At 41.2% G+C, this 18,961-nt stretch overlaps 2 protein-coding genes across 3 annotated transcripts; one reads left to right on the top strand and one right to left on the bottom strand.

Annotated features, from left to right (window-relative positions):
• The first annotated feature begins 227 nt into the window (after nucleotides 1–227).
• LOC135509136 (fibroblast growth factor 23-like) lies at nucleotides 228–10,520 on the top strand. The gene is made up of 3 exons (XM_064929534.1): nucleotides 228–639; nucleotides 6,673–6,776; nucleotides 6,938–10,520. Exons 1-3 carry the CDS (start codon nucleotides 432–434, stop codon nucleotides 7,313–7,315), a joined length of 690 nt encoding a protein of 229 aa, XP_064785606.1. The 5' UTR covers nucleotides 228–431; the 3' UTR covers nucleotides 7,316–10,520.
• A 1,957-nt stretch (nucleotides 10,521–12,477) lies between these two features.
• Nucleotides 12,478–17,322, bottom strand: tigara (TP53 induced glycolysis regulatory phosphatase a). Of its 2 annotated transcripts, none has more exons than XM_064929532.1 (6): nucleotides 17,192–17,322; nucleotides 16,466–16,503; nucleotides 15,960–16,081; nucleotides 15,715–15,792; nucleotides 15,420–15,530; nucleotides 12,478–14,861 (listed from the first exon to the last, which is right to left on the bottom strand). In XM_064929532.1, the coding sequence occupies exons 1-6, from the start codon at nucleotides 17,221–17,223 to the stop codon at nucleotides 14,493–14,495; spliced, it is 750 nt and encodes a 249-aa protein (XP_064785604.1). In that variant the 5' UTR covers nucleotides 17,224–17,322; the 3' UTR covers nucleotides 12,478–14,492. The 2 variants fall into 2 exon arrangements, with proteins under 2 accessions (XP_064785604.1, XP_064785605.1); XM_064929533.1 differs by having other exon boundaries at nucleotides 16,466–16,516; nucleotides 17,192–17,278.
• Nucleotides 17,323–18,961: the final 1,639 nt, after the last annotated feature.

Genomic DNA, 18,961 nt, shown 5'->3' with positions numbered 1-18,961 from the left:
TGGCCACGTTTTGGGAAGAATATGGTTCACCCAAACCACCGTGAAGGCGATTATCAGAGAGCAGGAATGGCATATGGGCCAGTTACCTTTAACCTTTAAAGTGAGGGGCGGTGGTGAAATTCCCTGAAAATGTAGGCTACACGATTATATAATACATACATAATTTCCCGCACATACAATATTCTGTTGAGCTTGACACCTGTTTTTTTGTATAGGTTAGAGCGAGCATAATGTATTGTTAGCCGTGTTATTTAACCTCAAACTTTTCATGAAACTCAATTTCACATCCGGTCAGCCAAAAAAAGTCTCGACAGGGTTGGGCCAGTTACAGAGCTGTCAGTCTTCAAATTGAATCTATGGCCTCTGTTCTCGTCAATTGTGTTTAACACTGCACCTTAGGATTACCGTGTGAACCGGCACATTTCCCCAACATGCAACCAGCTCTCGTCGTGATCTGGCTGGCCGCTCTACAACAATCCATTCCGGTCAATTGTTTCCCTGTACACCTAGACCTGTCGCCGCCGCACAGGACAATCAAAGGAATCCTCGCGCGCTCGGAGTCTGTCGATACAGGACATTATTTATGGAAGGTGAATTTGAATGGACATGTAAAGAAAGCCATCTTCACAAACTCTCTCGGTAAGTGTATTTTTCTTTAATGAACTATTTTCATACTACCCAGCTAGCACATTTGGTTCCTTGGAAGTTGTGGGAATGTAAATTGTTGGTTCAGATGTAGCACCACATGTTCTAAAGTGGTGTGACAAAAGTATTGCGTGTCTTTTCAGGGGCCTGGAGATTTTCCTGATCTCATGACCTGGGCCCGGTTTCCCGAAAGTGATAAAACATTAGTAAGCCTAGGTTTCAACAATGCATATTTCCTACTGCATGCGTTTCCTAAAACACCATGCAGAGAGCATGTTCACTAAATGTGTTGATACTGATAGGATCAGAAGAAAGAACACTGCTCTCGGATCTCCCTTTCCAATCTTAGCTTAATATTTGAGTTTTCCACAATACTGATGACATAACAGCTCCTAGAGATATAACATATGACTACAAATATTGAGGCGGCTTATTCTAATGCTTACCCTATAACAATGCACTAAATCCAGATTTGGCACACGTTACACCATTAATTATATTCAGGCCAACATTACAGAAAGTAGTGTACAAATAGTTAAATAAAACTAATTTCATTAACATAAAATGGATTTCAATATTATTCAAATATATACAGTGCCTTGCGAAAGTATTCGGCCCCCTTGAACTTTGCGACCTTTTGCCACATTTCAGGCTTCAAACATAAAGATATAAAACTGTATTTTTTTGTGAAGAATCAACAACAAGTGGGACACAATCATGAAGTGGAACGATATTTATTGGATATTTCAAACTTTTTTTATCAAAAACTGAAAAATTGGGCGTGCAAAATTATTCAGCCCCTTTAAGTTAATACTTTGTAGCGCTACCTTTTGCTGCGATGACAGCTGTAAGTCGCTTGGGGTATGTCTATCAGTTTTGCACATCGAGAGACTGACATTTTTTTCCCATTCCTCCTTGCAAAACAGCTCGAGCTCAGTGAGGTTGGATGGAGAGCATTTCAGTTCTTTACACAGATTCTCGATTGGATTCAGGTCTGGACTTTGACTTGGCCATTCTAACACCTGGATATGTTTATTTTTGAACCATTCCATTGTAGATTTTGCTTTATGTTTTGGATCATTGTCTTGTTGGAAGACAAATCTCCGTCCCAGTCTCAGGTCTTTTGCAGACTCCATCAGGTTTTCTTCCAGAATGGTCCTGTATTTGGCTCCATCCATCTTCCCATCAATTTTAACCATCTTCCCTGTCCCTGCTGAAGAAAAGCAGGCCCAAACCATGATGCTGCCACCACCATGTTTGACAGTGGGTATGCTGTGTTCAGGGTGATGAGCTGTGTTGCTTTTACGCCAAACATAACGTTTTGCATTGTTGCCAAAAAGTTCAATTTTGGTTTCATCTGACCAGAGCACCTTCCACATGTTTGTGTCTCCCAGGTGGCTTGTGGCAAACTTTAAATTACACTTTTTATGGATATCTTTAAGAAATGGCTTTCTTCTTGCCACTCTTCCACAAAGGCCAGATTTGTGCAATATATGACTGATTGTTGTCCTATGGACAGAGTCTCCCACCTCAGCTGTAGATCTCTGCAGTTCATCCAGAGTGATCACGGGCCTCTTGGCTGCATCTCTGATCAGTCTTCTCCTTGTATGAGCTGAAAGTTTAGAGGGACGGCCAGGTCTTGGTAGATTTGCAGTGGTCTGATACTCCTTCCATTTCAATATTATCGCTTGCACAGTGCTCCTTGGGATGTTTAAAGCTTGGGAAATCTTTTTGTATCCAAATCCGGCTTTAAACTTCTTCACAACAGTATCTCGGACCTGCCTGGTGTGTTCCTTGTTCTTCATGATGCTCTCTGCGCTTTTAACAGACCTCTGAGACTATCACAGTGCAGGTGCATTTATACGGAGACTTGATTACACACAGGTGGATTGTATTTATCATCATTAGTCATTTAGGTCAACATTGGCTCATTCAGAGATCCTCACTGAACTTCTGGAGAGTTTGCTGCACTCAAAGTAAAGGGGCTGAATAATTTTGCACGCCCAATTTTTCAGTTTTTGATTTGTTAAAAAAGTTTGAAATATCCAATAAATGTCGTTCCACTTCATGATTGTGTCCCACTTGTTGTTGATTCTTCACAAAAAAATACAGTTTTATATCTTTATGTTTGAAGCCTGAAATGTGGCAAAAGGTTGCAAAGGGGGCCGAATACTTTTCATTTAAAGTGTCTTTATGTCCTTTGCTTGTTTTGCAAAGAAATGGGCATCTTTGTATTTGTAGTCACTGTCACCTTCATTCTAAAGTTAATCGGCAATCACATGAAGACAAACATCTTGATTTTGTTTTTAACTGAGATCTTGTGTATAAAGAGACGCAGAAAGGCAAAAAGGCATTCACAACGTACTTAGCTGTTCGAGTAGTCTGAGGCGGTCATTAAATAACGAGTGTTTTTCAAGCAACTTTAGTAACGTTGGTTTTAGGAAACAGCTCAGAGATCTAAGGATGCTCCTACGACGGTTCTAATGATGAATGTAGCCTTTTAAATGCTTTTGGGAAACTGGGCCCAAGTCAGGTAAAACTATGGGTCCTATTTGTAGGTTATGTCAAAATATTATTATTATAGATGATGTATCTTCCCAATTCATCTGTGCCTTGACTTTGGGACTGTGCCATACACATTTAGCTGAATGCATTCCACCGAAATGTGTCTTCTGCATTTAACCTAACCCCCCCTGAATCAGAGAGGGGCGGGAAGCCTGCCTTAATCGACGTCCATGTCAAATCAAATGTTATTTCTCACCTACAAATGTTAATGCGAGTGTAGCGAAATGCTTGTGCTTCTAGTTCCGACAGTGCAGTAATATCTCACAAGTTATCTAACAATTCCCCAACAACTACCTTATACATACATCTAAATGGGTGAATGAGAATATGTACATGTAAGTATTTGGATGAGTGATGGCCGAGCGTCATAGACAAGGTGCAATAGATGGTATAAAATACAGTATATACATGTGATATCGGTAATGTAAGATATGTAAACATGATTAAAGTGGCATTATTTAGAGTGCATTGTATAAAGTGACTAGTGATCCATTTATTAAAGTGGCCAGTGATTGGGTCTTAGTGTAGGGAGCAGCCTCTCTGAGTTAGTGATTGCTGTTTAGCAGTCTGATGGCCTTGAGCTAGAAGCTGTTTTTCAGTCTCTCGGTCCCAGCTTTGATCCACCTGTACTGACCTCACCTTCTGGATGGTAGTGGTGTGAACAGGCAGTGGCCCGGGTGGTTGATGTCCTTGATTATCTTTTTGGCCTTCCTGTGACATCGGGTGGTGTAGGTGTCATGGAGGGCAGGTAGTTTGCCCCGGTGATGCGGTGTGCAGACCGCACCACCCTCGGAGAGCTTTGCGGTTGAAGGCGGTGCAGTTGCTGTACCAGGCTGTGATACAGCCCGACAGGATGTTCTTGATTGTGCATATGTAAAAGTTTGTCAGGGTTTTGGGTGACAAGCCACATTTCTTAAGCCTCCTGAGGTTGAAGAGGCGCTGTTGCGCCTTCTTCACCAGACTGTCTGTGTGAGTGGACCATTTCAGTTTGTCTGTGATGTGTATGCCGAGGAACTTTAAAACTTTCCACCTTCTCAACCCCCAACAACAACTGCTCCCCGGGTGGTGAACTTCCTTGCTTAAGGGCAGATATCTAGCCAGGCTACTAAAGCTACTAGTTTTTGTTAGCTAGCTATAGATTGGATCATCCTAGTTAGTTTTGGAGGATGACTAAACTGCTTTTATTAACACATACCTTGATTTCTATGAACATTTGTGTTTGTCCCTCTCCTGCCTGCCTCATGAACAGTCATCAGTTAACACAGCCAGAAAGTTATAAACCCCGCCTATTTCAAAAATGTCTCGTCTTAAAATCCGATTTTAAACCAAACCACACTGCTAACGTTGTGCCTAACCTTTAAATGAAGACCAAGAAGCACATTTTTGTTTTCATACATTTTTACGATATAGACAATTTTGACTGACAGTATTATCTAGTGAAAGCCCAGGAGAGGAGCGAAGAAAGAAATCAAGTGCTGGTGAAATCAAATGTAGTTGTCGGGAGACATGGTTGATGAGACGCTGTAGCTAGGAGACCACTGTGACTCAACCCACCTGTTGCCGCAAGTGTGGGGGTTAACACTTGAAATCTCAGGGACACTTGACAAAACCAAGGGAAACAGGCTTTAATTGGTGGAGGTACTATGTCAACTTGTCCAATAAGAAATGCCTGCTTTCTTTTCCATTGCAAAAATGTTCAACTTTTTTCTATGGTGTGAACAAATGAATATGGTAAACTTGTTCGGTGCTGCTGCTTTGAAAGTGTTGCCCCACCAGATTGAAAAGGCAAATGCTGTCTCGCCACGTTTTCGGGCAGCTCTGTTTGTTTCACAGGAACGAAGCCATATGTTTTCTGACCGGTAAAACACTTTTTTTTAAACATTCTGAGAGCAGAAGTAAAAATTGACTGTTCTGGGAACGTTTATTTTTAAGTTGCAGGAAGGTTCTGAGAACGTTTTACTCTGGTTCCTTAAACCTTTTCCTGAGAGGTTTTATTAACGCTCTGAGAACGGAAATTCTAGGTTATTAAAGAGGTTTTTTTTTTTTTTTTTTTTAAACCTTTATTTTACTAGGCAAGTCAGTTAAGAACAAATTCTTATTTTCAATGACGGCCTAGGAACAGTGGGTTAACTGCCTATTCAGGGGCAGAACGACAGATTTTGTACCTTGTCAGCTCGGGGATTTGAACTTGCAACCTTTCGTTACTAGTCCAATGCTCTAACCACAATAACTTAATTTTTTTAACTTAATGTTTCAATAAGACTTTAATAACACTGCTAGCTTATTTTTTTTTTTAAAGCACAAGATAGGACAATGGAAATTCCTTTCCTTAGGCATTAATCATGCAAACACATAAAAATTTGTGACAAGGCAGCTGTGAGATTCTAACCTATAATCTTCTGTTCAATATCCATGGAATTAGTCCACTACACCACCAGGAAGGAGCTAGAATGTCGTGTTTTTTTACCAATATAAAGCTGTTATTTTTAGTCTATTCCAGCAGACCCTATTTCAAAGGAAACAAGCACTCATTAAGATCAGGTGTTGCCAATTTAGTGGGCATGGCCAACACACTTAAGATAGAGGATGGAGAGTTGTGTTGATGCTGAGAACGGAATGTATGTTTTTCAATAACAATCTTAGAATGGTCTCTCTGAACGTTACTAAAGTTTGCTTGCGGTTTTTATGGAAAGTTTTCTTGACCTTCTCGGAAAAATTTGAGAACATGATTTTAAATAGAACCATTAGGAAACCTGTAGGAAACTTTATCCTTAAGTTCTAAAATCCCCACAGAAGAATGTTGTTTCTGAACTGTTAGAGTATATTCCAAGTGTGTGTGTGTTGAAAATGTTCCAAAGGGAAGCAACTATCCTGTAGGGGTTGATACCAGTATTGTGACACTCATTACTATCGCGTCAAGGAAACAAAACATGAAGTGGCTTTAACTTATTTAGGAAAACTGCCCTAATGTTGGAAAAAAACATTGTTGTCATCCAGAGGCACATTTCTTTTTATATTTTCAAGCCATAGCACACAGTATTTTACATACAGCAGGTTTTTAAAGAGTGTTGCTCTGCGTTTTCATTTTTGCCATGGAAAAATAAATATTATGATACTGGTATCATCCCGGCCTTTACTATCCTGCACCATTCTCAGAAAGTTGTGGGAATGTTGTATGCAAAATAACCATAGGACAGCCACGCTCTCACCAAGCTCTAAGAAACATATGGTTCTCAGAATGTTATGTGCTAGCTGGGTATGCTTTATTTTATAGTTCATTTCACATACAGATTTCATTCAAGTTTTCACACTCAAACTAAAGCAACTGTACAGATAATGTCAAAATTAACTAATTCAACAAAGTGCCTTATTTAGGATTGTTTAATCATTTACCAAAAATAATCCATTGTCTGTCTCTATGTACAGTATGAAATTGTGACATGTTTTTTTATTTTTCCATAGTTGTCCTCCCAATAAGAACAGAAACAAGTGACTTTGTGTCAATATTGGACTTGAAAAGTAAACGTTTCTTATGTGTCGACGTCGAGGAAAAGTGGTTCAGTTCTGTAGGTATTGCATGGCAAGTCATCCATGGATGGCCACTCTGGGAACAGTCAAATCTGCTCTCCCAAATCACTTCACATTCATTGTGTAATTAATTTCCGTAGAATCACTTAACCTATTCATGTGAAATTCAAGTTGTGTTTCTGTTGTCACTCCCTACCAGATGATGTTCAGCAGGAAAGAGTGCCTTTTCCAGCACAGGCGGATGGAGAACCCTGTTGACGTGTTCTATTCATCCAGCAATGGACTGTTGCTCCTACTGGACGGGGCTGAGATCCCTGTGAAAGGGTACGACTTGTTAAAGAGACACATGGTTTACAGAAGGAAGAGGAGCCAACAGGAGAACCCAGATGCAGACTCCATGGAGGATCAGGACCTGGCTATGCAACAGGACCAAGAACGAGCTGGCGCCATTTCCAAGGAGACCATCACTTCTTGTGACGACCCTTTGCGGGTGTTGCATTCCAATAGCCCAGGCAGTCCTACCAAAATGGCTGTGCAAAAGGCAGACAAAGTGGCCCAGGGTGGTCTAGCGGTCTAAGCAGATGCCTCCGGCACACGTCTACGGTGTTGTCATAGGTTTGAATCCAACCTACTGCCCTCTCTCTTTCCCTACTATCTTCCTCTCTCTTTATCTTAGGGGTAGGCAACCTTGTTCCTGGAGTGCTTGCAGGATTTTGCCCCAACTAGGCATCACACCAGACCAAATGAGCTAATTGACTAAATTCAACACACCTGGTCTTCCAAGTTGGTTATATCAAAAACAAGTCCTTGCGTCACTCCAGAACCAAGGTTGCTTAGTCCTGCTCTAACTGTTCAATAAAGTCAGAAAATAGCTTAAAAATATATTTTAAAAATGGAAAATGCAGAGCAAGAGTGAAGCATTGGCCAATGGCTTGACTCGTAAGGCCAGAGAAATGAGCTTTGAATTTGAAGCTTGTCTGGAAAAAGTTAACTTTTTGCTAGATAACATTAAGGGATATACAGTAATGCCATGCACCAGTGCCTCAATCCTCATGAGTTTGTGGTTTTGCAATCGTAGTCTGGATGGAGGGGTCACAATACAACTTGAGAAGGAGCACGTTAGATTGAAACAAGGAGGTGAATTAGAAAGCTGATCAGTGAGCATCATGAGAAACAGTCTTACATGCTTATATGCTGAGGTAGTGCTTCTTAAGGTCATTAATGAGTGGATGAGAATGGGTGGATGAGACCATGTGTATAGTGCAGTGAGAAGCCAACCCTTTGGTTATGCAAGGGTGTGATGCACTTTTTCACTGGGATCAGAAATCGGCTCTGGCATATGTAACACACCGGCCCATTTCTTTCCTTAAGGCCCACACAGCGAGCAATTTTTTTTTTCTCCCCCTTGTGGCCCCCATTCTTAGCCTGATGATGATGATGATGATTTTGCACAAAAAAACAACAACAAGTTAGGCAGGCAGGCCCACAAGGTAAACAATCAACCCGGCCCATCTGGAATTTTTCACGAAATGCCTGATGGCCAGTCCGCCCCTGCACTTTTTAAATATTTACATTGCAAAACGCTTTCAAACAGTTTGGACTTTCATCCTTGACACAGAGAAAACCAATCAAATCATCCTGAAAATATGCAGGCTCATTATGAAATGGGCACTTCTTGTTTTTATAACAGCGTATAAAAAGTTGAGGCAGGTCACCCATTTCCTTTTCTACATTACTTAGAATCGTATATCAATTCATACAGAGAGACGTTTGAGTAGCAGTTGATGAGGCCTGTTTTGCAACATTAAACATAATTTGTCCTTTTTGGGTAACGCCTGGGTTGAACCAGTGTCATGTTGTCCTTTTAACTCCTTCTAAAAATTACCATTTTAAACTGGTTTGGCATTGAGCCTGATGTTGCAATAATTTGTTTGCATGAGATTTTGCTATGTATGTCAAAATGGACCAACATTTCTGTATGACTTATTGTAATTGACAAGTAAATATTAATTGATACAACATTGCATTAATGCATTGAAACTTCTATTAATTGAAGACCATTTTTCAATGGATGTGTTATGGTATTACTATATTTTGTCAATCTATAGGTTGTGGTGGATGTTCACAATGTTTAAATATGGTAAATACACTATATATAAAAAAGTAAGTGGACACCCCTTCAAATTAGTGGGTTCGGCTATTTCAGCCACACCCGTTGCTGGCATGTGTATAAAATTGAGCACACAGCCATGCAATCTCCATAGACAAACATTTGCAGTAGAATGGCCTTACTGAAGAGCTCAGTGACTTTCAACGTGGCACTGTCATAGGATGCCACCTTCCTAACAAGTCAGTTCATCACATTTCTGCCCTGCTGGAGCTTCCCCGGTCAACTGTAAGTGCTGTTATTGTGAAGTGGAAACGTCTAGGAGAAACAATGGCTGAGCCGCAAAGTGGTAGGCCCCACAAGCTCACAGAACAGGACCACTGAAATGCGTAGCAAATAAAAATTGCATGTCCTCGGTTACAACACTCACTACCGAGTTACAAACTGCCTCTGGAAGCAACGTCAGCACAATAACTGTTCATCGGGAGATTCATGAAATGGGTTTCTATGGCTGAGTAGCTGCATACAGGCCTAAGTTCACCATGCCAAGTGTCGGGTGGAGTGGTGTAAAGCTCGCCGTCATTGGACTCTGGAGCAGTGGAAACGCATTCTCTGGAGTGATGAATCACACTTCACCATCTGGCAGTCCGACAAACTAATCTGGCTTTGGCAGATGCCAGGAGAATGCTACTTTCCCCAATGCATAGTGCCAACTGTAATGTTTGGTGTAGGAGGAATAATGGTCTGGGATGGTTTTTCACGGTTCGGGCTCGGTCCCTTAGTTCCAGTGAAGGGAAATCTTAACACTACAGCATTTTGTATTTTTATTTATGTATCCTTTATTTAACTAGGCAAGTTCGTTAAGAACACATTTTTATTGACAATGACGACCTACCCCGGCCAAACCCTAACGACGCTGGGCAAAATGTGCGCATTCCTATGGGGCTCCTAATCACAGCCGGTTGTGTTACAACCTAGAATCGAAACAGGGTCTGTAGTGTCGCCTCTAATATTGAGATGCAGTGCCGTAGACCGCTGCGTCACTCGGGAGCCCATACAATGACATTCTAGACAATTCTGTGCTTCCAACTTCGTGGTAACAGTGTAGGGAAGGCCCTTTCCTGTTTTCAGCATGATAATGCCCCTGTATCCAAGGCGAGGTCCATACAGAAATGGTTTGTCGAGATCAGTATGGAAAAACTTGACTGGCCTGCACAGTGCCCTGACCTCAACCCTATCAAACACCTTTGGGCTGAATTGGAACGGCAACTGCGAGCCAGGCCTAATTGCCCCACATCAGTGCCCGACCTCACTAATGCTCTTGTGGCTGAATTGAAACAAGTTCCCACAGCAATGATCTAACATCTAGTGGAAAGCCTTCCCAAAAGAGTGGAGGCTGTTATAGCAGCAAAGGGGGGACCAACTCTATATTAATGCCCATGATTTTGGAATTAAATGTTTGACAAGCAGGTGTCCACATACCTTTGGTCATGTAGTGTATATCAAGGTTGTGTTTCGCTGTCATTTGAAACCATACCAAATGTTAGCTGGTGCTGGACACCATTAGGAAAAAGCAATGAGCCATCACAATATAATATGTATTTATTCAAATGTATTCACATATTGTTATTTATAATGTGTAATATTTTGTATGGATGCTTATTGTCTTATCATAAAATATATACACTGAACAAAAATATAAATAACATTCAACATTTTCAAAGATTTTACTGAGTTACGGTTCAAAAAGTAAATCGGTCAATTGAAATAAATAAATTAGGCCCTAATCTATGGATTTCACATGACTGTGAATACAAATGTGCATCTGGTCACAGATACCTTTAAAATATGTGGTGGTGTGGATCAGAAAACCAGTCGGTATCTGGTGTGACCACCATTTGCCTCATGTAGCGTGACAACTCCTTCACATAGAGTTGATCCGGCTGTTGATTGTGGCCTGTAGAATGTTGTCTCATCCTCTTCAATGGTTGTGTGAAGTTGCTGCATAATTAAATCACATTTTATTTGTCACATACACATGTTTAGCAGATGATATTGCGGGTGTAGCGAAATGCTTGTGCTGAAACATGAGGTGCTGGCAGCGGATGAATGGCACGACAATGGGCCTCGATCTCGTCACGGTATCTCTGTGCATTCAAATTGCCATCGATAAAATGCAATTGTGTTTGCTTTCAGTAGCTTATTCCTGCCCATACCATAACCCCACCGCCACCATGGGGCACTCTGTTCACAGCGTTGACATCAGCAAACCACTCGCCCACACGACGCCATACACGCTGTCTGCCGTCTGACTGGTACAGTTGAACCGGGATTCATCCATGAAGAGCACACTTCTCCAGCATGCCAGTGGCCATGAAGGTGAAGGTGAGAATTTGTACATTGAAGTCGGTTACGACACCTAACTTCAGTCAGGTCAAGACCCTGGTGAGGATGACGCGCAAGCAGATGAGCTTCCCTGAGATGGTTTCTGAAATTCTTTAGTTGTGCAAACCCACAGTTTCATCAGCAGTCCGGGTGGCTGATCTCAGAAGTTCCCGCAGATGACGAAACCAGATGTGGAGGACCTGGGCTGGCATGGTTACACGTGGTCTGCAGTTGTGAAACCTATTGGATGGACAGCCAAATTCTCTAAAATAACGTTGGAGGCAGCTTATGGTAGAGAAATTAACATTAAATTATCTGGCAACAGCTCTGGTGGATATTCCTGCAGTCAGCATGCCAATTGCACGCTCTCTCAAAGCTTGAGACATCTGTGACAAAACTGCACATTTTAGAGTGGCCTTTTATTGTCCCCACCACAAGGTGCACCTGTGTAATGATCGTGGCATTTAATTAGCTTCTTGATATGCCACACCTGTTAGGTGGATGGATTATCATGGCAAAGGAGAAATGCTCACTAACAGGGATGTAAACAAATTTGACATAAATATGCTTTTTGTGCATTTGGAACATTTCTGGGATCTTTTATTTCAGTTCATGAAACATGGTACCAAAACTTTGCATTTATATTTTTGTTTAGTGTAAACGGAAACAGATCTAAATATGACTAATTCTGACATATTACTAATGTACATAGCATTTGAAAGAATTGTTTCACACTAGGTTCATAATCACACCTTGTTCGTACTGCTTTCAATGTAGCTCTAGGTAACACTTTACATTAGTAGTAATGCTGTAATTACTACAGTCACAACATTGTTGTTTTCTAATAGCATAGTAATGGGGTTGAGTGGTTTTAGTTATTACGCCAGTGGAAGGAAGAACGGTCCATCTCCCTCTTTTGTAAAGGCGAAAACTCAATTACTATGCAATTATCCTACTCTCCTGACTACTATGTATTACTGGTATAATTACAGTATTACTACATAGGTTTAGACAACTTAATATAAAGTGTTACCCAGCATTCATTCATTAACATTGTGGTTGGATTCCAAGAGGTAAAACTGGTCAATCACAAATAGCCTTTCATGAGCATGAAGTTCTGTTTTTCAAGACAACAACAGATAGAACATGATATGAGTAGTTGCAAGAAGGAGATGTGATGTTAAAAGATGTATAAAGAAATACATTAAACCAGCCAAAAGTTTAAGTAATACGAAAAGGCATTGTGCCTGGATAAACAAGTCTGTTTTTAATATGTTTCTTAAAGAGTGTTCTTTATTTATCAGCATTTTTTTTATTTGAACATTTGTAGAATAAGCCAAACGCCCACATTTCACTCACCAAATCAAACTACCGGTAACATAGAGAACATTTAGATGGTGTCAATGAATATGAAATTTGAATTTCAAAGACAGTGCTGTAGGTTTTTAACAAGTCAGCTGGTTATGCACGGCGCAGTGATGAGATGGAATAGGAGAGCTTCAAAATATGATCGTTCATTTTCTCAATCTTCATAGTATTTTAATGTACATTATGCAACACAATCAGACAAATACATATACACTACCGGTCCAAAATTTTAGAACACCTACTCATTCAAGGGCTTTTCTTTATTTTTGCTATTTTCTACTTTGTAGAATAATAGTGAAGACAAAAGCACTATGCAATAGCACATATGGAATCATGTAGTAACCAAAAAAAGTTTTAAACAAATCAAAATATATTTTATATTTGAGATTCTTCAAATAGACACCCTTTGCCTTGATGATAGCTTTGCACAATCTTGGCATTATCTCAACCAGCTTCCCCTGGAATGCTTTTCCGACAGTCTTGAAGGAGTTCCCACATATGCTGAGCCCTTGTTGGCTGCATTTCCTTCACTCTGTGGTCCGACTCATCCTAAACCATCTCAATTTGGTTGATGTCGGGAGATTATGGAGACCAGGTCATCTGATGCAGCACTCCATCACTCTCCTACTTGGCTAAATTAATCACAGACAATGTCACCAGCAAAGCACCCCTACACCATAACACCTCCTCCTCCATGCTTTACGGTGGGATATACACATTTGGAGATCATCCGTTCACCCACGCCGGGTTACACAAAGACATGGCGGTTGGAGCCAAAAATCTCCAATTTGGACAAATTTTCACGGGTATAATGTCCATTGCTCGTGTTTCTTGGCCCAAGCAAGTCTCTTCTTATTATTGGTGTCCTTTAGTTGTGGTTTCTTTGCGGCAATTCGACCATGAAGGCCTGATTCACACAGTCTCCTCTGAACAGTTGATTTTGAGATGTGTCTGTTACTTGAACTCTTTGAAGCATTTATTTGGGCTGCATTTTCTGAGGCTGGTAATGAACTTATCCTCTGCAGCATAGGTATCTCTGGGTCTTCCATTCCAGTGATGGTCCTCATGAGAGCCAGTTTCATCATAGCGCTTGATGGTTTTTGCGACTGCACTTGAAGAAACGTTCAAAGTTTGTGAAATTTTCCGTATTGACTGAACTTCATGTCTTAAAGTAATGATGGACTGTCATTTCTCTTCGCTTATTTGAGCTGTTCTTGCCATATATGGACTTGGTCTTTTACTAAATAGGGCTATCTTCTGTATACCACCCCCTATCTTGTCACAACACAACTGATAAGCTCAAACACATTAAGAAGGAAAGAAATTCCACTAATTATCTTTGAAGAAGGCATACCTGTTAATTGAAATGCATTCCAGGTGACTACCTCATGAAGCTGGTTGAGAGAATGCCAAACGTGTGCAAAGCTGTTATCAAGGCAAAGGGTGAAGAATCTCAAATAGAAAATGTTGAACACTTTTTTGGTTACTACATGATTCCATATGTGTTATTTTATAGTTTTGATGTCTTCACTATTATTCTACAATGTAGAAAATAGTTTTAAAAAAAGAAGGAAAAAAAGGAAAAACTCTTGAATGTGTAGGTGTTATGAAACTTTAGACCGGTAGTGTATGCCTTAAAATAATTTTAAATAACTCAACCAGATTCCTATATGGAGTCTGTGTATATCTTAGTCAGCCCGGCAAACACTCAAGAGGCCAAGGCGAGTCAGGCCAGCCCAGTACCACTTTGCCTATCTACCATAGTTGCTGGAACCATGCTAGAAAGGACAATGTGAAAAGAAAATATCCCAAACGGCACAATACGGTTCTAGTCGGCCCTATATAGTGAACCAGGAGATTATTTCCTTCAACCCCCTCCACTCTACCCCTCCTCTTAGATGTGCTCGCACCTGTTGATGAAAACACAGCGGATGGCTGAGAGGGTGACGCCCGCATCCCTTTTTGTCACAGTGAAGATAAACCGACATATGCCCGTGTTGGGACAGAGAGCGATCACATGGGACATGTCCAACCCCTGGGGTAAAGGACACTTTAGCTCATCCACAAGGTAGCGCATGGCCACACGTATTAGGGCCCCATGGCTGACCACCAGGGCATGGGCAGGAACATCTCTGGTCCCATCATCTGGCTTGCCTGCAAGATCCCCCTCTGGCATCCCTGTCTCCCTCTGTCCTGGTCTGCAGTGGTCAGCCACCATGCGCTGGAACAGGTGCTCCAGAAACTCTTTGATCCGCATCTTCATCTAATACAGAACAAAGCACTCTTATTCACAACACAGACTCATCCTTCCCATTCCCTTCCTCCACCCACACAACAGACTGGTTGACACCATCCTGGGGCAAGAGTGTTACTGGGCCCGGGGGCCATTCTGTCACATAAACTAGCTGTTGGATCACACTGACACTGAACGTGTGACCTGCAAGCTGAGTCCTAATTGGCAAGTCGATGTACATTCTTGGTCTCAATGGAACATTCCCCCACACTTTTAAAATTAATTTCTCCAACGACTTTTCAAACGGTCATTGTGTGGCACCAAAGGCCTATGTACTTTGATCCCCACTTCAAAAGCATCAAGCAGACAAACCTCAATCAAATTAATTAGATGAAGGGACCTGTTATGCAAAACATGTATTGGACATCTTCAGAGTCAAGGATGGATTACCCTGTGTAAAGCATACCAAAGTTGCCATCTAGTGTTGCTAAAATGTATTGCATCTGGTCTCCCATCAGTATTTCAGAGAGTGCGAGATAGAGAGAGATAGAAAGAGCAATGCCCTCAGGATCCCCCAGAGTGACTCACCTGTTCTATAGTCTCTCCCCCTGGAGGGGTGAAGTCCAGCCATGATTGACCAGCCGCTGTAGCCATGTTCTTCATGTCCACCACCAAGCCCCCCTCGGCACTCCCAAAACTCTGAAAAATAACAGGCTCTTTACTGTATGGCCTTGAGTACAAAAACACACAAGGTCATAGAACAAGGTCATGTATGACACACACACCCTCACGCGCAAACAAACACACACACACACTGAGAATGAAAACCGCATCTATGGAAACAAGATATTGACAACCTTTAGCCCAGAGAAAGGGTACTCACCCTCTCTTTAAGTGATGGATCGGTGACAATTTCTAGGCCAGAGCAACTACTGTTGTGTTTTACAATTGCTTCGCAAGTCTGTAACAAAACAGACAAAACAACCATTCACATACAGGAGAGATTTTTTTCATAAACTTCTACCTACACAATCAAATCTAATCCGCGGGCCATCCCAACACATAATAATGGGGTCCAATTATATTCTAAAAGATGCTAAGGGGTCTGTGATCATCATCACCACTCACCTGGCGGGCACGGGCCATGTCACTGACAAACACGTTGGTGAACTTGACGTCTTTGAGATATTTTCCTGCAGCCTCTGCCTGCTGCATCCCTATGTCTGATAGAGACGAGTCTATCGCCTGGCCTGGGGGATTGGGAAATGCCCAGGATTGGCGTGATACTTTAGGCCACAGTGATATGCCATTGAAACATGAAATCTAGGAAATCTATTGGGATGATCTGTTCCAAAGCTATAACCTTGTGCATTTCGACCCATTTCATCCAAGAGTCTTTCTAATGCAGTGGTTCCCAACCAGGGGTATTAGGACCACAGGTGTTACCTGAGAAAGCTCATGAGACCATAGGCTTACTGGTAAAATGCACAAGGGGGGGTATTTCAGGGGTACTCCGGGGAGAGCAAAATTCAGTTGGTGGTACAGTAACCGAAAAAGGTTGGAAACCACTGCTTTAATGTATCCAAAACAGTATCAAAACAAAGACACAGATGTGCTTTTACAGTCAATCATACCTTGTAGGAGGCCTTTTTTATTCCATTCTGTTTCACCACTGGGGAAAAAAACTATCTATAAGCATGTAATAAGACAATAATAACATAGAATACAATTCAATACAGAACTATCTATAAGCATGTAATAAGACAAGAATAACATAGAATACAATTCAATACAGAACTATCTATAAGCATGTAATAAGACAATAATAACATAGTTCTGTATTGAATTGTATTCTATCTATAAGCATGTAATAAGACAATAATAACATAGAATAGACAGCCCCATCTAATGAGAAATAGATCTAAATGGATGGTTTAGTTAGTAGTAGGGTATTTCTCTTTAATCAAACTGGATTACTATTGAAGCAGTGATCGACTTGAACAGGATTGCTGTAACTCCTTGACATTTCATGAGAAGCAAGGCTGAACATTCGCACTCAGTCCAGTCTGACCTTTGTCTTGACGTTCACTCCAGCCGTTGGAGACTGGAGTAATGCGACACCAGCTCAGCGTAATGCGTCTGTGCGATGGCCATGCACTGATAGCATGCAAGCCATTCAAATTCTAAATTGTACTATGATAAGCATTTATCCGTTTTTGACGTGCACCTTGTCAATAACCATTCACTGTATGTAGCAACAGTATCGGGCTACAGTTTACAGTTGCATTGCAAATGGAAACACACATACACTGAATAGTAATGAATCGACCGCTAGTATCTTCTGAATAATGCCCACTTACTGTCGAACTATCGTTATGCCAAAGGTAAGCATCGTTATCCTTTTAAATTTGAGGTAGTTGATGAACCTTAAATCGCAATTCTTCAATATGAACTTTCTTCCTGTCACCTGCAAAAACACAGCACGAGCACGTCTGTGTATACGGTAATGACGTAAAGACGCTCTGCAATATGATTGGCCATGTCCCTTCTAGTACAGGGATGACATTAAAATGGTAAGATAGCATTTTATATGGTGTATTTAATGTAAAATGCAGTAAAACAAATTGCCTATACATTATTATCGTTTCAGCCAAGCTGTGAAACCTATTGTTATTCTTTAAAAAACATATTTTCCCATAGGCATATCACTCAAGCATAGATTGGTAACTTTTTTTCTTCTAATTTAGCACACAGAAACAAGAAGCCATGAGAAACTTGGTCAAGATCAACGGCTCCGTTTGGCCTATAGGAGTCGCTGCTATAAGTGGTCTCACTAGAAACAGTCATATCTGCCGCCCGTTTACCTCGACACTTGAAACTTTGTGTGTAGGTGTCTTTCCTCATGCTGAACAAATTTGTCTCAATGACCCAAAAGGTCCATCAATAAACATTTTCCTCAATTTTGGAAAACTGCTTCTCATGAACCATAAATCCAAGCTACGCAAACCGGGATTGATTTAAGAGATGGCTGAGTTATTGATAAATCAGGAAATCTGATTTTACGTGTCCATTTAAATCCTTTCTAAATCCACTTCACAGTGGCCTTTCATCTTGTCATTGCTATCATGGACGGACCTATCAAAACAAATCAAATCAAATTTTATTTGTCACATACACATGGTTAGCAGATGTTAATGCGAGTGTAGCGAAATGCTTGTGCTTCCAGTTCTGACAATGCAGTAATAACCAACAAGTAATCTAACTAACAATTCCAAAACTAATATCTTATACACAGTGTAAGGGGATAAAGAATATGTACATAAAGATATGAATGAGTGATGGTGCAGAGCAGCATAGGCAAGATACAGAGATGGTATCGAGTACAGTATATACATATGAGATGAGTATGTAAACAAAGTGGCATAGTTAAAGTGGCTAGTGATACATGTATTACATAAGGATGCAGTAGATGATAGAGTACAGTATATACGTATACATATGAGATGAATAATGTAGGGTATGTAAACATTATATTAGGTAGCATTGTTTAAAGTGGCTAGTGATATATTTTACATCCTTTCCCATCAATTCCCATTATTGAAGTGGCTGGAGTTGAGTCAGTGTGTTGGCAGCAGCAACTCAATGTTAGTGGTTGCTGTTTAACAGTCTGATGGCCTTGAGATAGAAGCTGTTTTTCAGTCTCTCTGTCCCAGCTTTGATGCACCTGTACTGACCTCGCCTTCTGGATGATAGCGGGGTGAACAGGCATTGGCTCGGGTGGGTGTTGTCCTTGATGATCTTTATGGCCTTCCTGTAACATCGGGTGGTGTAGGTGTCCTGGAGGGCAGGTAGTTTGCCCCCGGTGATACGTTGTGCAGACCTCACTACCCTCTGGAGAGCCTTACGGTTGTGGGCGGAGCAGTTGCCGTACCAGGCGGTGATACAGCCCGCCAGGATGCTCTCGATTGTGCATCTGTAGAAGTTTGTGAGTGTTTTTGGTGACAAGCCAAATTTCTTCAGCCTCCTGAGGTTGAAGAGGCGCTGCTGCGCCTTCTTCACGATGCTGTCTGTGTGAGTGGACCAATTTAGTTTGTCTGTGATGTGTATGCCGAGGAACTTAAAACTTACTA

Source organism: Oncorhynchus masou, chromosome 22 (assembly GCF_036934945.1).
Source record: "Oncorhynchus masou masou isolate Uvic2021 chromosome 22, UVic_Omas_1.1, whole genome shotgun sequence".
NCBI lineage: Eukaryota > Metazoa > Chordata > Actinopteri > Salmoniformes > Salmonidae > Oncorhynchus > Oncorhynchus masou.
Note: the sequence above shows the minus strand (reverse complement) of the source record. Positions and strands in the feature narration are given on the sequence as shown.